The sequence below is a fragment of the Lissotriton helveticus genome, chromosome 2_1 (genome assembly GCF_964261635.1).
Source record: "Lissotriton helveticus chromosome 2_1, aLisHel1.1, whole genome shotgun sequence".
Taxonomy (NCBI): Eukaryota; Metazoa; Chordata; class Amphibia; order Caudata; family Salamandridae; genus Lissotriton; species Lissotriton helveticus.
Window position 1 is genome coordinate 247079238 of NC_136059.1, and position 17286 is coordinate 247096523.

The 17286-nt window shown below is 43.1% G+C and overlaps 1 protein-coding gene across 1 annotated transcript in view; it reads right to left on the minus strand.

Moving 5' to 3' along the window:
- Window positions 1–2055: 2055 nt before the first annotated feature.
- LOC144819297 (uncharacterized) overlaps window positions 2056–17286 on the minus strand; it is a 123667-nt gene continuing 108436 nt past the window's right edge. Inside the window, exons 3-4 of the mRNA XM_078677254.1 lie at window positions 11413–11525; window positions 2056–2857 (exon numbers count right to left, since the gene is read on the minus strand). Of these exons, the coding sequence (XP_078533380.1) occupies window positions 2527–2857; window positions 11413–11525 (444 nt within the window). The 3' untranslated portion in view covers window positions 2056–2526. The remainder of the gene's footprint in view (window positions 2858–11412; window positions 11526–17286) is intronic.

Consider the following 17286-nt stretch of genomic DNA (forward strand, 5'->3'; position numbering starts at 1 on the left):
CTTCCGCTTTTAGCTTAGTAGTCCCTAAATTCAAAAGATCATAACTGGGGAGTCAGGAGATTTGTGACCTGCACTGCCAAGCTGTGGAATTCCATGCCTCTTGATCTTAAGAAATCTGATCTGCTTACTTTTAGAAAGGCCTTAAAAACTTGGCTTTTCAATCACTAAGGGCCATATGTAGGTGGCCCAAATACCAGTCGGTAACGGTGAAAATCGGTAAATTTCACCACTACCGACCGGTATATAGGCATGCGCGATGTAGGGAAGGAATCAGTAATAAGGAATTGGTAAATACCGATTCCTTATTACCGATTTCGAATTTACCGAATCGGAATTACCGAACAACCAAATACCGAATCGGTAAATAAAAACGGTAAAAACGATAAAAGAGATGTAGGAAAATTAGGTAATACCAAATTTCATGAAATTCAGTATTTAGAAGTCAGTAATTAACACTGACTGAAAGCAGGTGGTAATCAGGTGCAGTGTATATAAGCAGGCCCAAAATGCAACAGTGTGATCACTATGGCGGCCTTCATATGTAATTGCAAGGCGGCTACGGCTACAGGCAGCAGGAGTGAGGATCTGGAGACGGGAGAAGCACATTTACAGACAGCGCATCACACTCTTCCAACTGACTGAGGCTGAGATACATGAAAGGTACAGGCTACACCCCCACACCATCCTGGACCTGATAAGGGACCTGCACCCACTCCTGGAGCATCCAACACCAAGGGCGCACGCCATACCACCACATGTGCAGGTGCTCTGTAGCCTACACCTACTTGCATCTGGCAGTTACCAGGGGGTGATAGCTGGGATAGGTCGGGTGTCACAGAGTTGCCTGTCCCGTTTCTTCACGAAGTTCCTGGATGCCATGATGCAGAGAATGCATCACTACATAAGCTTCCCAAACACACAGGTGGAACTGCTGAAAACCAAGACAGACTTTTACCAAATGGCACAGTTCCCGCATGTCATAGGGTGCATTGATGGGACACGCATTCCAATCTGCCCACCTGCAGCCACTGAGTATATCTACAGAAACAGAAAATCCACCCATTCCATAAATGTGCAGGTAATCTGCGAAGCAGCCAACATGATCACCAACATTGTGGCCAAATTTCCAGGGAGCACCCACGACTCGTACATTTTCCAGAACAGTGGGATCTACACACGCCTGGCTGCGGGAGAATTTGAAGAAGGATACCTGCTAGGTAAATCACTGGGACACATCCTGATGGATACTGCAGATTAATGTGTTGGTGTTTGTAATTAATGGCACTCTCTTTCTCACCTAGGTGATAGCGCTTATGCTGTGCGGTCATTCAATCTCACTCCTTACCTAAACCCATCAACCCCAAGTGAGAGACGATACAATGTGGCACACAAATCAAGATGCAACGTTGGGGGGGGGGGCACGTTTGGACTATTGAAATGCAGGTGCCGCTGCCTCCACAAAAGCGGAGACGAACGTCAGTACACACCCATCATCTGCTGCTAAATCATAGCAACTTGTGCTATGCTGCACAACCTTGCCACTAAGAAAGGTACAGAAGTTGAATTAACGGGCTCTGAGGACGATGATGATGAATTTGCTGTGCCAGAGCCCAACGCAGCAGGAGTGGCGACAGCATCAGATGGGAGACAAAGACGGGCAGAGATCACACGCAACTATCTTTGAGTAAGAAAGGAGACACAGCCAGTTGTTGCATTTGAATGACGTAGTTTAATATTTTGGCACTACACCACTACACAAAGGGCTCAACTTGCCAGTCCTATTTGTGACAACCCAACCCTAAGAGGATGTCATGGGTTAAGTCACCCAATTAAGTATACAAAGTGTGGGCTGCATTAACGCCTGCGGCCACGCACAACACTGCTGGATTCCCCCAGCAGACTGTCTTCACTGGCAATGGATCCAGTGCCAGCCCCATGACGTCTGCTGCTCCTCCTGGTCTCAGTTGCAGGAGGCGTTATGCTGCTGCGACCTCACTGTACCAGTATTGGCAGCCTGAGTTTTTAGTAGCACTTCAAGTGCAGTTGTGACTTTGACAAGCCCCCTACATACATCACGGCTGCAGTGTGCCATCCCTTCCTGCATGGCCACGGAGCACCTGCAGAGCAGAAAAGTGGCAGTTGAGAGGCGGTTCACCGCCTTTGTATGGTTTTCCTTCTTCTGCCTCTCCCTGCGCCGTGCCATCCTCTCCTCATCAAGTTTGCTGCACAGCAGCGTCACTGACTGAGACATGTCCCTCATGCCCTCAGCCATCTCCTTCATGCCCTCAGCCAGTGTGGAGGTCATAGTGCTGATGCCCTTCTCAATGTTAACTATGTTAGTGTTCAGGTGTCTCATTTGCCGCTGTACAGACTGTATTGCCTTCCCTTGCAGGCGCTGAACCTTGACCATGTTTGCCTCCAGCACTGCACACCATGCTCCTCACCCTGAAAGGTGGACTGGGTTCCCTAGCCCTGCGGCGTCTGACACCTGTGTTTGCGCTCTCTGAGGTGGACTGCGACCCTGCATTACTGCCATCCACTGGCACAGTCGAGATTTCTCCACTCCTGGTGTCTTCCAAGGACGACTCCATCTCTTGGAGTGTAGTAACTGCATGCCTCCTGGGTCTTGCCACTGCCGGTGGTGTTGCTGCTGGTGATGTTAGCAGTGGTGGTGATGCTGGCAATGGTGGTGATGCTGGCAGTGGGGGTGATGCTGGCAGTGGTGGTGATGCTGGCAGTGGTGGTGATGCTGGTGGTGGTGGTGTGGTGTGCCCTGGACTTGCACTGGCCTCCTCTTATCTCTCCTTCCGGGGTGCCCTTCCTGCCTTGTCTTGTGCAGACCTGCGCAATGTCTCGCCTGTGGACACAAATTGTACATTAGCTCACTAGTCTGGCAGCCCTACGTAGCAATAATACATTTTCATTTATGGCACACTATCTTTCTGTCCTCCGCTTGCTTATCACTGATGTGTGTCACATGCCTTGGTGTTCAGTGGGATGACTGTCATGATATGTGTTACACTGACTACATCTCCCATAATGCATTGCTGGTGTTTAGTAAAACCTGTACTGGAGTGCGATTCCCACAGCCTCATTGGGGAATGGGGATAGGGAATGGGGGCGCAGATTGGTGTGCATGCTTCTTACCTTGTTTGTTGGCAGCTCTGGCTGAGATGTCTGCATCCCAGATTCCGCAGACGCTTTCAGGCTCTATGGTGGACTCTACAAGCTGTTCAAGTGCAGTCAGTGCAGGTGCCCTGTTTCTTCCTCCTCCTGTCTGGCTGGCCTTTTTTTTCAAATCTCAGCCATCTTCTTTGTTGTGAGGCTCCTGACATCGTACCACCTTTTTTTTAGTTTTTGAATTTCCCGGGGGGTCACTCCTATGGCATTCACTTGTGCCTGTATTCCCAGCCAGATCTTCCTTTTCTCTGATTCAGCCACTTGCAAGGACTGTTTCCCAAACAACTTTGTATGTTGTTGGACCACCTCCTCAATCAGGACCTGAAACTCGCTTTCGCTGAATTTTAACTTTCTCTTCCTTTCAGCAGCTTCTTTGTTTGTCTCCTTGTTCGCCATTGTGCAGGTTTTACAGGAAAAGTTCTCCCAGTGGCTCCTGTGTTCTCCTCCGCACTCCCAGCCTCTCCAGAAGGTTCTGATTCAGTGCACCTGCATGGGTGTGGCCACTTCCTGGTTGGGAAGTGGGGTGGATGCACAGGATTGGCTGATTCCTCAATTGCTGGTGTTTTGAATTACTGATTCGGTATTTACCGATTCGGTAATACAGATTCGTTAATACTGATCGGTATTAAGGAATCGGTAATGGTTTTTCAGAATTTTACCGATTCGGTAAAAAATACCAAATTTTTACCTACATCGGAGGTTCCAAATTCTTAATACCGCATCGGTAAAATTCGGTATTAAGAATTCGGAATTCCACTTTTACCTACATATGGCCCTAAGAATCTTGTATTAGGTTTTATCCTTCATTATCCAAAGAGTTAGTCGCCCTCTCTAGGGCAAGCAAGTAGACCCCTCCGGTTATTAGTGTGCTTTATACATTTTATTTTCATTTCATTTCATTTCTGGTAAGGCGAAAGAGGAGCATGGTGAACTGAAAGTGCTCATGGCCCACCGTGAACCACAGGTAACGCCTGTGGGCAGGCAGGATGGTAATGTGGAAGTATGCACCCTGCCAGTCCAACGCTACCATCCAGTCTCCCAGGTCAAAGGCAGACGGCTTGATCGAAGGTAAGCATTTTGAATTTCTAGGATAGGATGAAAGCCTCCATCCTTTTTGGGCACCAGAAAAAAGTGGGAATAACAACCACAACCTACTTCAGGCGTCAGCACCCTCTCTATGGCTTCCTTGGCCAAGAGAACAACAACTTCCTGGTGCAGCAAGGAGAGATTGTTCTCCGTCAGGTTGTTGCAAGAGGATGGCATGGGTGGAGAAGAAGTCAGGAAGGGGAAGGAGTAACCTCTTCGAACAATTTGGGGAAACAAACGGTCTGATGTTGTGGGCCTCCAGTGGGGCAGGTGATGACATAACCTGCCTCCCACTGGGTATGTTTGGTGTTAAATGTTTTAAGTACACTATACATATTCTAGGTTTATGCTTCACACCAATACTTATCCTGTACATGCCACTCATTCCAGATCCCCCTCTCAGCATCACCTCTCCTATTTTCCCTTCCTTTCATTTGACCACTCGGAACCAATATGATTGACAAGCACATCGTTATTCAAACATGTGCCAAAAGGTGAGTTAATGGGAGCATGCTGTTGTTTTAAAATCATTTCCTGTCACTACAAGGCGTTGCCTTTTTTTCAGTTGCAGGCCTGATCTAGTGGCTCGATTGAGAGGCTCTGGTTCTAGATATGTTTTTTCAACCATGAGCAGAATAGAGGGCCCATGTGTTAGCCCCTTTTGAGATAATTCAAGGGTCTCTGGCTCATATGGCGAAGGACAAAGTGTTGTTAGTGGTAGTGATCCAGCACAGGTGTTGATATCTGTCAATATTTCCAGAATAATTCCTCTGTGTTTTCTGTGCTTGCTGGACTCAGTAGGCAATCCTTATAATCTGGTGGTGCAAGGGCACTTGTAGTTAATGATGTAGAGGATTTCCGGCTGCCTTGGGAAATAATGATAATTTCTGAAGAGACGTTGTCAGTCATTAGGGACTCTTAGGCACCAAGAATTACAGATGTGCATGGTTAGCCTTAGTAGCTGGTGTGTGGAGACCTTTTAATCCCATATGTGCAAATTCTGGGGTGGCGGTAAAGTCTTTAGACCAAATGTTGAGTGAATGTAATGCTTATATGGATCAACATTTTCTACAGGTAATGAGTTGGTTCAGCATGATCTAATAGTGAAAGTGTCTATGTTTGCAAGGTTCTGAGACTGACCAGTTTGAACATTTCCCTTAGGTATAGATATTGTGTGGGATGTCCATCTAGTTTTGAACTTACTGGTTTGTTGGCCCGATGATGAGAGGTTATCTTTAAAAAGGACTGTCAGCTATGTTAACTATACTTTAATGCCTTAATTCTTTTTGAAGGGTTTCTGATATCAAGACCCTGAATGTAGAAAAGAGAGGGTTCGCTGCAGACTGGGTCTCATTTTATGCTACTCAATGCACTAAAACTATGCCTAATGCAATTCCTTATCCATGACTTCCTCACAGTGAAACTATAAGTGGTGAAATGTTAAACGTATTATGAGTGAAAGGCTGATTTTAGCTATCCTGCAGCCTACTTGTTCTTAAAATCTTTCAAGACTCATTATATCCCTGTCTCAGCTCCCATTTATCTTGTTTAGTTAGATGACTCCTGAGAGACAAGGGTATTGATATCTCCATTTTTAGTACACATTCTTCTAGAGGGACTATGGATTCAAAAGTTCTCCCAGTTTATGAAAGGCTGGAGGGTATCACAAAAGTAGCAGATTGGTCTTCTGGGTCATCATTCAGGGTTTGTTACAACAATCCAGTATTCCAGGTGACTCAACATGTCATGGATGTACTGTTTATTGGATTGAAGACTTTATATTTTGGTCTGGGATTTGATTGAGGCCAGCGGAGGGGGCTCCATCAAAGTGATGAAACAGAATATCTTCAAGAAAAATGTTTCATTTGCGAGGTGTTTTACTTTCCTTCCTTAAGACATTTTTGTAAAGTTGCTTTCTTTGATGTTATGTGATTAATAAAGAGGATTTAATGTAATTTTGAAAAGAAATTACTCTTGTGGTAATCTCTGTTGATGTAGTGAAATTATGAGAATTATAAATTCACAACACATTTACATGTGGATAATTCGAAAAGAGTCAAACTTTACATTACACGCAATAGACAGTAGTATTGTGGTAAAAGCATTGCTTTTAAGATAATATGAAGAAAGCACATGAAGAATAATATTAATACATACCAAGTAGTTGAACTAATGAAACTCATGCTTATTAATGGAAAATTGTGCTAAAATGGATTGATTTCGTAATATGGTGTAATGTGCATTAGTTATAAACTGATGCGAACATGTGTTAGAAATGAAATATGAACTTGATATTTTACAGACGGTTATTGGAAATGCTATAGAATATGAAACTTCCAAGTGTTTAACTTAGAAAAACGTACATTTACGAGTTTAATGTGAAAAAATGTGTTTAGGTAAGTTATAATAACTAACTTCTTCCACTCTTGAGAACTAACCTGTTAGTCTACAAACTTTTCTTCTATCTATTTGGTAGATGGATTCTGTAAACATGTGGCTACTTTGAATGTACGTCTGCTTAAATGCTGGCATTCCGATTTAAGCTATTATACTTCTAACTAAGCTGCTGAAGCAATTGGTGATTATGATGATTTTCACATCTCAAATACAATAATTCCTATTTTAAACTAGCCTGAGTCTATTATTGAGTCTTTCTGATTATTGTGTTATTGGTATTGACGATTTAAATGTATTGTCGAAAGAATCAGCAATCCCTGACCGAACAACAGTTGTTGTGACGTTTTCTTTTGTGTAGCAACTGCAGAGTTGTTAGTTTGCATAATTCTTACCCGCTTAACTTCCTCAGGAGGTTGGGATTGCCAGTTGCTATTCTTTACATTTACAGTATGTTCTTGAGAGGAGTTTATCAAAATTTTACACATTTCTGAGTTAGCTGTCATTAGATGGTCCTCATTGGACAGCCAACAGTGAGTTTAGTCACCCTAATTTCCACCCCTCCTATCGGCAGAGAAAAGTTAATTTAAGGATCATTGCCTCTGTGGTAAAGTGATTGATCATCTAATCCGTAAAAAGGCCAAGTATGGTTGCAGGATTAAATGAGGATAGAAAGAACAAATTTAATAAAACCCAATATATTCATAAAGAGAGAAAAGTACGCATCCGCTGGTTCACTGTACTAGAATGTTTGTCATTAAACTGGCAATCGTAGTTTGCCAGATTGAGCTATTTGGTTACAAATAAGCAAATATAAAACTATGTTGTTCATACCGAAATATATACATTTTACGCCCAACTACAGCCCAATACTTATTTGAAGACAAACGTCTTCATCATTGCTTTTCATTTTACCATTACATTGTAACAAAGTTCATTGTTGAAGAACACAGAGGGAATGCACTTTCAAATCGTTTGTGGGGTATATGTATACATTTAGAGAAATCGTAGTACAATGTGCTTGTTCAAAAGACTAACACCAGTACAACAGAGAAAGGTACACTGTAGGCCTATTAAAAAAATGAAAATGGGTAGGCTGAAACAAACAAGTCTTTAAATGTTTTCCCCACACACAATGTAGAAAGACTGTTGATGTAAACCAGACGGTGCCAAACAGAGGGCCACTGCAAAAGAACACAGTAACATCAATTAGAAGCAAATGGTGCAATGTGCTGCACCGCAAGAACAAAAGCCACATGATCCTATGAGAGAATGACCACCTGGGATCATTGAGGAGAGGCAGCATAGCCCCCTCTTTTTTTTTTTTTTTTTGCAGAGTTTTATATAGCGCGAACTAGAACCGAACCGGATCAGTTATCAGAGCGCTTTACATAGCACCAGTTACGTTACATGAGGACACACTTTCATTTTTTTAGGCACGGGGAGATTACGTGATTTGCCCAGAATCACAGGGGTTACCCTTCCCATGGTGCTACCCCTGCTAAACCTGGCCTGGGTTATGAAAGCATTCGTAGGAACAGAAAGTATACAAGATTCTTCTTCTAAAAGTTATATTTACGTTCAGCCATTTTACCTGTTTATCCTTACAATTGGGAGTACAATTTGCAAATACAGGTTTAAATTGGCTTTGTATATTCCTGAGTGAGGGTTAGTCTAATTACATTTTGATATGTTCGAGCTGGTGTAGTCTGTAGCGACAGACTATCTTGATGTCTGAGAAAAAGTTACTTTTCAAACTCCAGGTCATAATTCATGTGTGAGGTCATCTGTGCTCGGTATACAGGAGCAAACACATCAATGGTCAAAACAGTGGGCTTTGCCTCGCGGCTCGCCCAGCGCAATGAGTTTAGTTAAGTTTCGTTTTGTTTATTATATGATTAGTTAAAATCTTCACAATATTGTTACAACACATAAAAAAAGATTCCAGTACATCTCGTTAAAACAAATATAAAGAGAGCCAGCCGTGATACAAAGCAAAAAAAGTGCAATGTGCAATACAAGAATATTTTGCATTTGCACCAGGCTGGCATTTTGAAGCACTTTATATAACCGTGGTAGCGCCTGTCCGGACATTCCAAGCCTTAAGAATGTCATATATGGGAATCAATACTCTAAAGTCTGACAGAAGCACCTACCAATCCTTAACATGCAGTAAAAGTGTCATGGATGAAAAGCAATGCTTTATAATCAAGGCAAATATTAAAAGAACCGACCATGATACAAAACATTCATAAGAGATTTCACCGAGTGCAATACAGTTTTGTAAAATAAAATACAAAAGCTCCAAGGGAATACTTTGCTTTCACGCCATGCCGGCATTTTGAAGCAATTCATTTAGCATTTGTCCTTGTCTGCTGCCCCACCCGTGACAATTGATTTCAGGGGGTGGGACCCTCTACATGTTGATACTTTCTAACTGCCAATGGGTTCTAATGACAACTTGTATTCTTTTAGTTTTCAATTAACATGTTATTTTATGATGTTTTATGGATAATGTTATTTTATATGTGCTTTTATGGCTGTAATAGCCAAAATAAAGTTTTTGACTCACTGACTGGCAATTCATATGGCCTTGGTGGCACCTACCAGGACGTCCCATGGCTTAAGAGTGTCATGCATTGCCATCAATTCTCTAAAGTCCAACAGAAACACATACTTAAGTAAGTAAATAAGTCAAACATTTCTTAGATGGAAGTCAGTGCTTTGAAATTGAGGCATTTCATCCTAAAAGTAACAGACTATATCATATTTTAACCTCAGCACATGGGAAGAAGCAAAGTTGAATATACATGGGAACTGCTTCTGATTCAAAGTGTAGAAGTTAGCCTTCCTATGTTAAGATATAAAGCGCTATGGTCCCTCAGTAACTCTCTTGTTGTTGCATCAACCTTGGAGATTCTTGCAAAGTTCATAGCCACCGCACACATGTAAACATGGTACCAGTAGCGGCTGCTACTGGACGGGAGTGGTGAAACGGGGGTTAAACAAAATAAAAACACTTTCCTTTTTGCCGGCCACCTTCTCTCCTCTGTCTTCTTCAGCTTCCTTCTTCCTGCAGTCCCAGCAGCAGGGAGCACCCAGCACCCAGCCTCCCCAAAGCCAATCACAACGTTGCAATGCAGCGTTGTGATTGGTCTGAGTGCAGTGGACCGGCATCAGACAGGGACTGACAGTTTTTGCATGTTCTTCACCATGCTGTGTAAAGCAGACAGTGAGGAGGATGCAGAGTGTGCATCACTGTTTGGCTGGCCCTATAGGGCCTGTCAGCAGTCATGCCCACTTAAGGAGTGAAAACCACTCCTTCCCTGCTCTGCTCAGCCCTACCCCCCCCCCACTGAATTCAATAGGAAAAATACAATGATAATGACAGCACGTTATTATCACTTTATTTTTCATTTTGAGCAGTGTGCCGACGCTGAGTCGCCACTGGTACACGGCCGCCCTATAGGTTCAAAGGTCATGCTGCAGGAATATTGCCTTTAAGAAGAGACGCTTTTGGAGCAACAATGCTGGGCAGCAACACAGTCAATGTATCACCGTTCCGGTAAGTGAACACACAGTCTGCAATGCTGTAATTTCAGCAAGTATGTTATCGAGTGTGCTTTAAATTCACAGACTGGCACTGTCAGGAGTCTGGTGTGTAGGATATTTCTAAAGGTGGTTTTCAGGTATGGCTAGCAGGCGACATTCGCATGCAAATTATTGAAAAACAAACCACCTGGAATTTGCCTGATCACAGACAAGTCTTGTTCTTTTGATAAATACTTTCATTGCTTTTTAATATGCTCTTTAGATTTGGCAGAGTCAAGGCATGATGTTTCAGCTTTCCCATAATAAGGTTTTAGTGTTGTAGAAGCACTGTGAAAGTATCTTGACCAAGAGATTCCTGCATCATTAAAAATTATATTCCCCCGCTTTGGCCGTGGGTAACATTTCGGCGTGGAAGGAACTTGAAACTTCTGTAGGATCGAAGAACACTCCTTGGAAAGCCTCAAATCCCCACAGCACTTGCTTCATTTTCTGAAGTACTCGAGGAATGAGTGGAAACAGGGGAAAGGTGTAGGTGAACATCCCTGTCCAAGGAAACTGGAAGGCATCTCACCACGATTTTGGATGAGGATTCCTGCTTGCGAAAAGAGGACACTTTTTGTTGAGGAACATAGCAAACAGATCTAATGCTGGGTAACCCCAGGATTGAAAGACCACCTGCAAGTGTTGATTGTTGAGCTCCGAGTCTGTGACATTGTTCGGAGACCCTGCTGAGGGAGTTGGCCATCTCGTTGTGGACACCCCTCACATGCTCCACTCGGAAGGAGATGTGGTTGGTAAGGAGCTATTCTAAATCACCCTAATTCAGGTCAGGTGGACCTGACCACTGTGCTCTGTATCTGGGTGCAACTGCACTGTACTGTATTAAAAATGTATCCGTGGAAAATCAAATATTTGTGAAGCTTCTATTTACAATTCTTATCACATAACATAATGCCATAAACAAATCAATTCATGTTCATTCTGGACAATCACAATTATTTGATAATGGACAATCACAATTATGTTCCATTGTAATGCTGAGCTGGACGTTGCAAACGCTACATTCTGGCCACGTGCCATGGTGTTATATCAACACTACCAGTCTGTTTTCTGAGTACAATATGACAAAAAGACAGGTAACTATGGCACGCAGAGATGCGAAATACACCATGGTGCACATTGAAAAATGTAACCAATTACCTTTTCAAAATATTACAAATAATGCAAAACACAACATTTCTCAAAGATATTTCCAGGAGTTCTGTCCTGCCCAATGCATTTCGGGCTGGCAGCCCTTCTTCAGGGACTTCAATCTATAAAACACAAAATAAACTCTAGTTGTCACTTTTCAATGCACAAGAGAATCATATAGATACACGTTATTTTTCTGAACAATTCTAAAAAAGCAAATTAAATACATGTGAGGTGCTCGAACAAAACAAAAAAATAGCATTTCACTGTACATGGCCATGTTGGAGAACCAATGATATACATATAAGGTGCTTCACCTCCTGTTTATCGATCTTAATGTGGGAAATCATGAAAATGTGATACAGAAAGAAGGAAAGGTTCAACTGAAACTAAATACCTCAAAAGTGCTGTGTGCGTAATAAAGATATACATTGTGGAAAGAAATCGTGACTGCTACTCTCGCGTTACACTATACCGTAGTCACACTGTACACTCACTCTGAAAGATCCTTAACCTCTAGGACTGTGAGAGAGCACAAAGAATTCACCCGTTAGCGTTATGAGTATGCGTCCGACATTCAATCTGTCTATACGAGCAACCTTTTAAACAACAGCCTACCTGGTTCGCTGCTTATAAACTTGCAAACAATACCGCAATGACTGGCCCAAAAATTCTCCCGACTTCTTCCTGTTTCTAAAAAACAAACAAGAGCTCAGTGAACCATCGATTCTGAATTGAACCTGGTCCCAGTTTCCTACCAAACATGAGAAGTCTTAACTTTGATTTTAAACCCTGTGATCTGAAAACAAGGTGCTCATGCCATTACTCTTGCTGTTCCTACCCACCAGTTCCATATTTACGCTCTTGAGTCACCGGAAGAACCCGTCGCTAACCTCTTAAACACCAACTATCGACAACGGGCTGTCCACAGGTTAGTGGGTGCCATCTTGAAGAGGAAACTCTTCAACTATTATTGCAAAAGTAATCCTTATGTACAACCGCCTTAAAAATAAAAAAAATGGAACAAATAGCCAGGTTGCCCATTCTCTAAATGAAGCCACCTAAATTAAATTAGTTTAATCTGCCAAATATGACCAATATGTCCATAGACTGTCAACAGTCGACCTCAATCTGCTGGACAACATCACATTTTTCTGGAACCGATGTCTGCCACTCCTGCTGTCTCATCATACAGACCTCAAACCCATAAAGTGTAAACAGTGAAAAAAGAAAAAAAAAAGAAAAAAAAAAAGGTAACTATAAGTTGGTGGTAAATACCGAATACCTTTTAAAAAGCAATTTTTTGCTTTTTTAAAAGTGCCATGTGGCAGACATACATGCCCTTAGGGCATATATGTGCGCCACATGTGCACACACGCACGATTCAGGGGTGCAACAGGGTGTCAATGTGACACCCTGCCACCCTTGAATATGCTCCTCCTATTACCGATTCGGTATTTACCGAATCGGTAATAGTGAATGGAGGCCCATAGGAATGAATGGGAAGGTATTCCTTATTACCGATTCGGTAAATACCAAATCGGAAATAACGAACATCACCGAATCAGTAAAATTTACCGATTGTTTACCTACATTCTATTTACCGATTCTTCAATACCGAATCGGTAAAATTAGGTATTTAGGAATCGGCAAATAGAAATTACCTATATCTGGCCCATGATTTCGGCTACAACCATTTTGTCCCTTTTCTTTTTTAACAATTGGGCCAATACTGACCCCGGTCTTTCGCTCTCGCCGTACCTATGTGCTGTGGCATATTTACCCAAGTGCTTGATTTCATCGTCTGCTGTCATGTGATAGGACTCCAGCAGTTCCGCGAGTTCCCTCTGGGCAGAGTCATCCGAATCTGTCAGTTGGTGTTTCTCTAATATCCTAATCTTACCTTCTAATTCTGACACCCGAGTGCTTTGATATAGTAACCCCTCTGATATATACTTTAAAGGCCTCCTAGACTACTTGGTTGTCGTCTACTGAGCCAACGTTTGCGTCAAAAAATGTGTCTGTTGCCTCTACTAATTCTTCTTTGAACACCGTGTCTAAGAGGGAGTATGGTGGAAACCGCCACGTAAATGGAGGAATACGTTTTTGCGGAGTATCAATAACTAACAGAATTGGTGCATGGTTGGACAGTGTACGCGGTAGTATTTTATTTATTTATTTAGTGTTTTCTATAGCGCGAACATGACCCAACGTAGGGTATCAGAGCGCTTTACCGGAGCGTTTGAACAAACCGAGACCTTAAAGACAACATGTCATTACTGTTTTATGACATTACACTTCAGGAGAGCATATAAACATATATAACAGTCAATAGTTAAATTACCATAATGCAGCTTAAAAACATAGATAAACTTATATACAATCCCCAAGGCTAGCGGAACCATGAACACAAATGAAAGGTTTATAGACAGAAGTTCTGCTATAAGGCCTTGTAGGAGAAATTTACTCATATAATATGATTTTGCTTCCTTTTTGAATGCTGCGATGGATGTAATTCTTCTAATGTTTGGGGGGAGTGTGTTTCAAATTCTCGGTGCTGCCCCTGAGAAAGCTCGGCCATAAGTTCTTTTCTTGCAGAAGCAAGCCGGTTTCAGAAGTAAGTCTGTTTTGCTCCTGGAGAATCGGTTACCTCCCGAAAGCGTGAGTTTCTGTGCAAGGTAAACTGGAGTTTTGTGGTGTATTGCTTTGAGCGATGCATGCCAACTTGAATTGAATTCTTGCTTCGAAGGGCAGCCAGTTTAGTATTTTCAGGTGAGGAAAGATATGGTCGAATTTTTGGGATGCCGCTATAAGACTTGTGGCTGCATTAAGACATGCTTTCAATGGGGCTGTTGAGATCTTGGGGAGCCCAGCCAAGGTAGTGCACCTATATTCGATCCTTGAGATGACCAGCGCCTGAACTGCTGTTTTAAGATCTGTTTTATTTAGGAACGGTTTTAGTTTTTGCAAGTAGATTAAATGGAACCGGGCGTTTTTTGCCATTGTATTGATATGTGCTAACATGTTCAGGTTTTTGTCTAGAGTAATTCCCAGTGATTTGGTGGAGTCGACAATCTTTGGAGTACAATTTAGAGCAGTGATAAGGTTGGATCATTCTGCTATCTTTAGTTTGCTTTTCTGGGGTGTAATCAGTAGGAATTCGGTTTTCTGAGGGTTTAGCTTCAGGTGATTCTTGGTTAGCCATTGGAAGGTTCTCCATAGTGCATGGTTCATGGTCTTTATCTCTTCTGTTGATGCGACCTTGATGTACAGCTGAGTGTCATCCGCATAGATGTGGAAAGTGATGTTTGCTTTTTGTAATGTTTCGGTGAGTGCTTCAACGTATAAATTGAATAGCGCTGGAGAAAGCGTTGACCCTTGTGAAACTCCCATTGTATTACTGGTTGGGCCTGAAAGGGTTTGGTTGACAATACATTTTTGTGATGTGTTCTCAAGAAAGGAGCTGAACCAATTAAGGACTGTACCCTCTAGTCCCATTCTGTTTTTCAACCGATCTAGTATTTTGGCATGGTTCACCGTGTCGAAAGCTGACGACAGGTCCAGCAGGATTAAGAGGCAGATTTCATTGTGGTCAAGAGCCAGTAATGCGTCATCTACTATGTGCAGAATTGCAGTTTCTGTGCTATGGTTTGGTCGGAGGCCAGATTGGCAATCATTTAACAGGTTGAAATCAGAAATGTGTAGACTCAGTTGTTGTTGGGACACATTTTTCCATAACTTTGGCTAACATGGGAATGTTAGTTACAGGTCTGAAATTGTTTGGATCAGAGGGGTTCTCTGTTGGTTTTTTTTTAAAAGAGGAATGACTTGCTCTGTTTTAAGGCAGGCTGGGATTTGGCCTTGTGATAATGAGGCATTTATGATCTCAGCCCAAAACTGGATAAACAGGTGGTTTATGGAGGACCAGCACTTTGCCGGTAGGGGATCGATATAGTGGTTGTTAGGCTTAGTGGTCAACATGATCTTTGAAATGTCTAATTCACTGACCCTGTTTAAATCCTGACCATCTGGCATTGTTTTTAGGTTTGGTTAATTCTTGTTGATCTAGTTCTTCATCCCCCGTACCCATCACACTTTCAATGTCTTCGGCTGCTTTTTTGAGTTCCCCCTCCAACGAGTTAGCTTTGTGTGCACTCTGTCGACCAGAGAAGTAGTCACCAGCCAATAATTAATCCGGGTATGTACGTAATGAGCAGAATAATGTGTAAAGCCACCTAGTCGTGGGTGCTTCGTGCGCCAAACATCCCTGAGGTCAAACCTGACCATAACTGATTCCAATACCCTGGCTGCGGCTGATGCGTGCCTCTCTGGCCCACCTGAAATATCAATTTTAGGGTTTTAATGTCAAATTAAAATCTCCCCCCCAAAGTTGTTCCCCCATTGCAATATTACCGAACTTATCTGAAAGCGTGCTAAAAGAGGTTGGGTTGTCAAAGTTAGGACCATATACGTTAACAATAATCATATCCATGCCTTTCCCGCAACACCTTGATACTACATATCTGCCCTTAGAGTCAGTGAGTACTGGGTGGAGCATGAGAGATGATTTCGGATTGACCCATGTAAGGACGCCCCAGGCGTTTGTGGTAAAACCTGCACTGTGTATGTTGCCATGCAGCCCCCTGACGCGTAGCATTGGAGTGTTATGTGGGTGGAGGGTTTCCTGCAACAACACAATATCTATATCGTGTTTTTCTAGAAAGGAGAGGACTTTACGGATTTTTCTATGGTCGTTCAGTCCCCTAACATTCCATCCTATCGTTTGAATAGCGTCCATTTTACCATCCCTACTGTTCACAGCAGTGTGCGTCGTGGTGTCGGTTAGTGTAGACATTGTCGGGACATGCGCATCACAACATTGTAACAAATCATATGTGCGTTGTTATGTTTGATCGCCTCTCGGCACCTAGGTCTCAAAACCCGACCGCCCCACCCACATCAGAGCTCCCCCATCTTCAGCCTGATGAAGAATACCCCTCACAAACCACAAATAAAACATTAAACAATATTGAACAGGGTGGACAGGGCCCATCTCAACACCCGAATCCAACTTGACTCAGTAACTGTAGCAGTGTGCCTCCCCTCCCGTCCCCCAACAAGAAACCAAATTACTCCCTCAAGTGTGATGAACTCATGGGTGGATGTTGCTCTTCTTCGATAAAAGCTATGCAGCCCATATAGAACCGCACTCCGCACACTGTTAAAACTATTGTGTACAACTACGTGACTAAGAAAATCCACTAGACCTCCTGGGTAGTTGGGATCGCATCATATAACTCTGATCACCCATCTATGGGGTATGGGCCAGTATAGCACAAGATCAGGCAGCGACGCCTCGCTGGACAGCCATCAGCGCCAGCGGCCGACCCAGGCATACATAGGAAGACCCATCCCCTAAATTTTCCCACCCAAGCGGACTACACCACGTGGACATAAAATGGTGTGAATGAAATCGCTGTCAGACCACCCGCTGCTCAACTTACCAGCGACCCATCACATTATGAACTACCAATTCAAAGGACATAGTTAGCCAAACCCCCCGCTCCCCTCCCATCTACCAAGCCACACTTATTGTCTGTGGGTGTTACCCCTCCTTTAGTCCTGTTATTTCTGGGAACCAACCGCTGCTTCATCCAGCAGCTGCTTTTCTGGGCTGCGACTCCGCTCCTTGGACCAGTCCTTAAGGGCCTTTTGTAAGGCCTTGGGATCAGTGAAAAAGTGAAAACGTCCTTGATTGTTGACTCGTAGCTTGGCCGGGTAAAGCATGGCGTAATCAACGCCGAGGTCTCCGAGTTGTTTCTTCATTGGGGCAAACTGACGACGCACCTCCTGGACACGAATGGTAAAGTCCAGAAACAATGA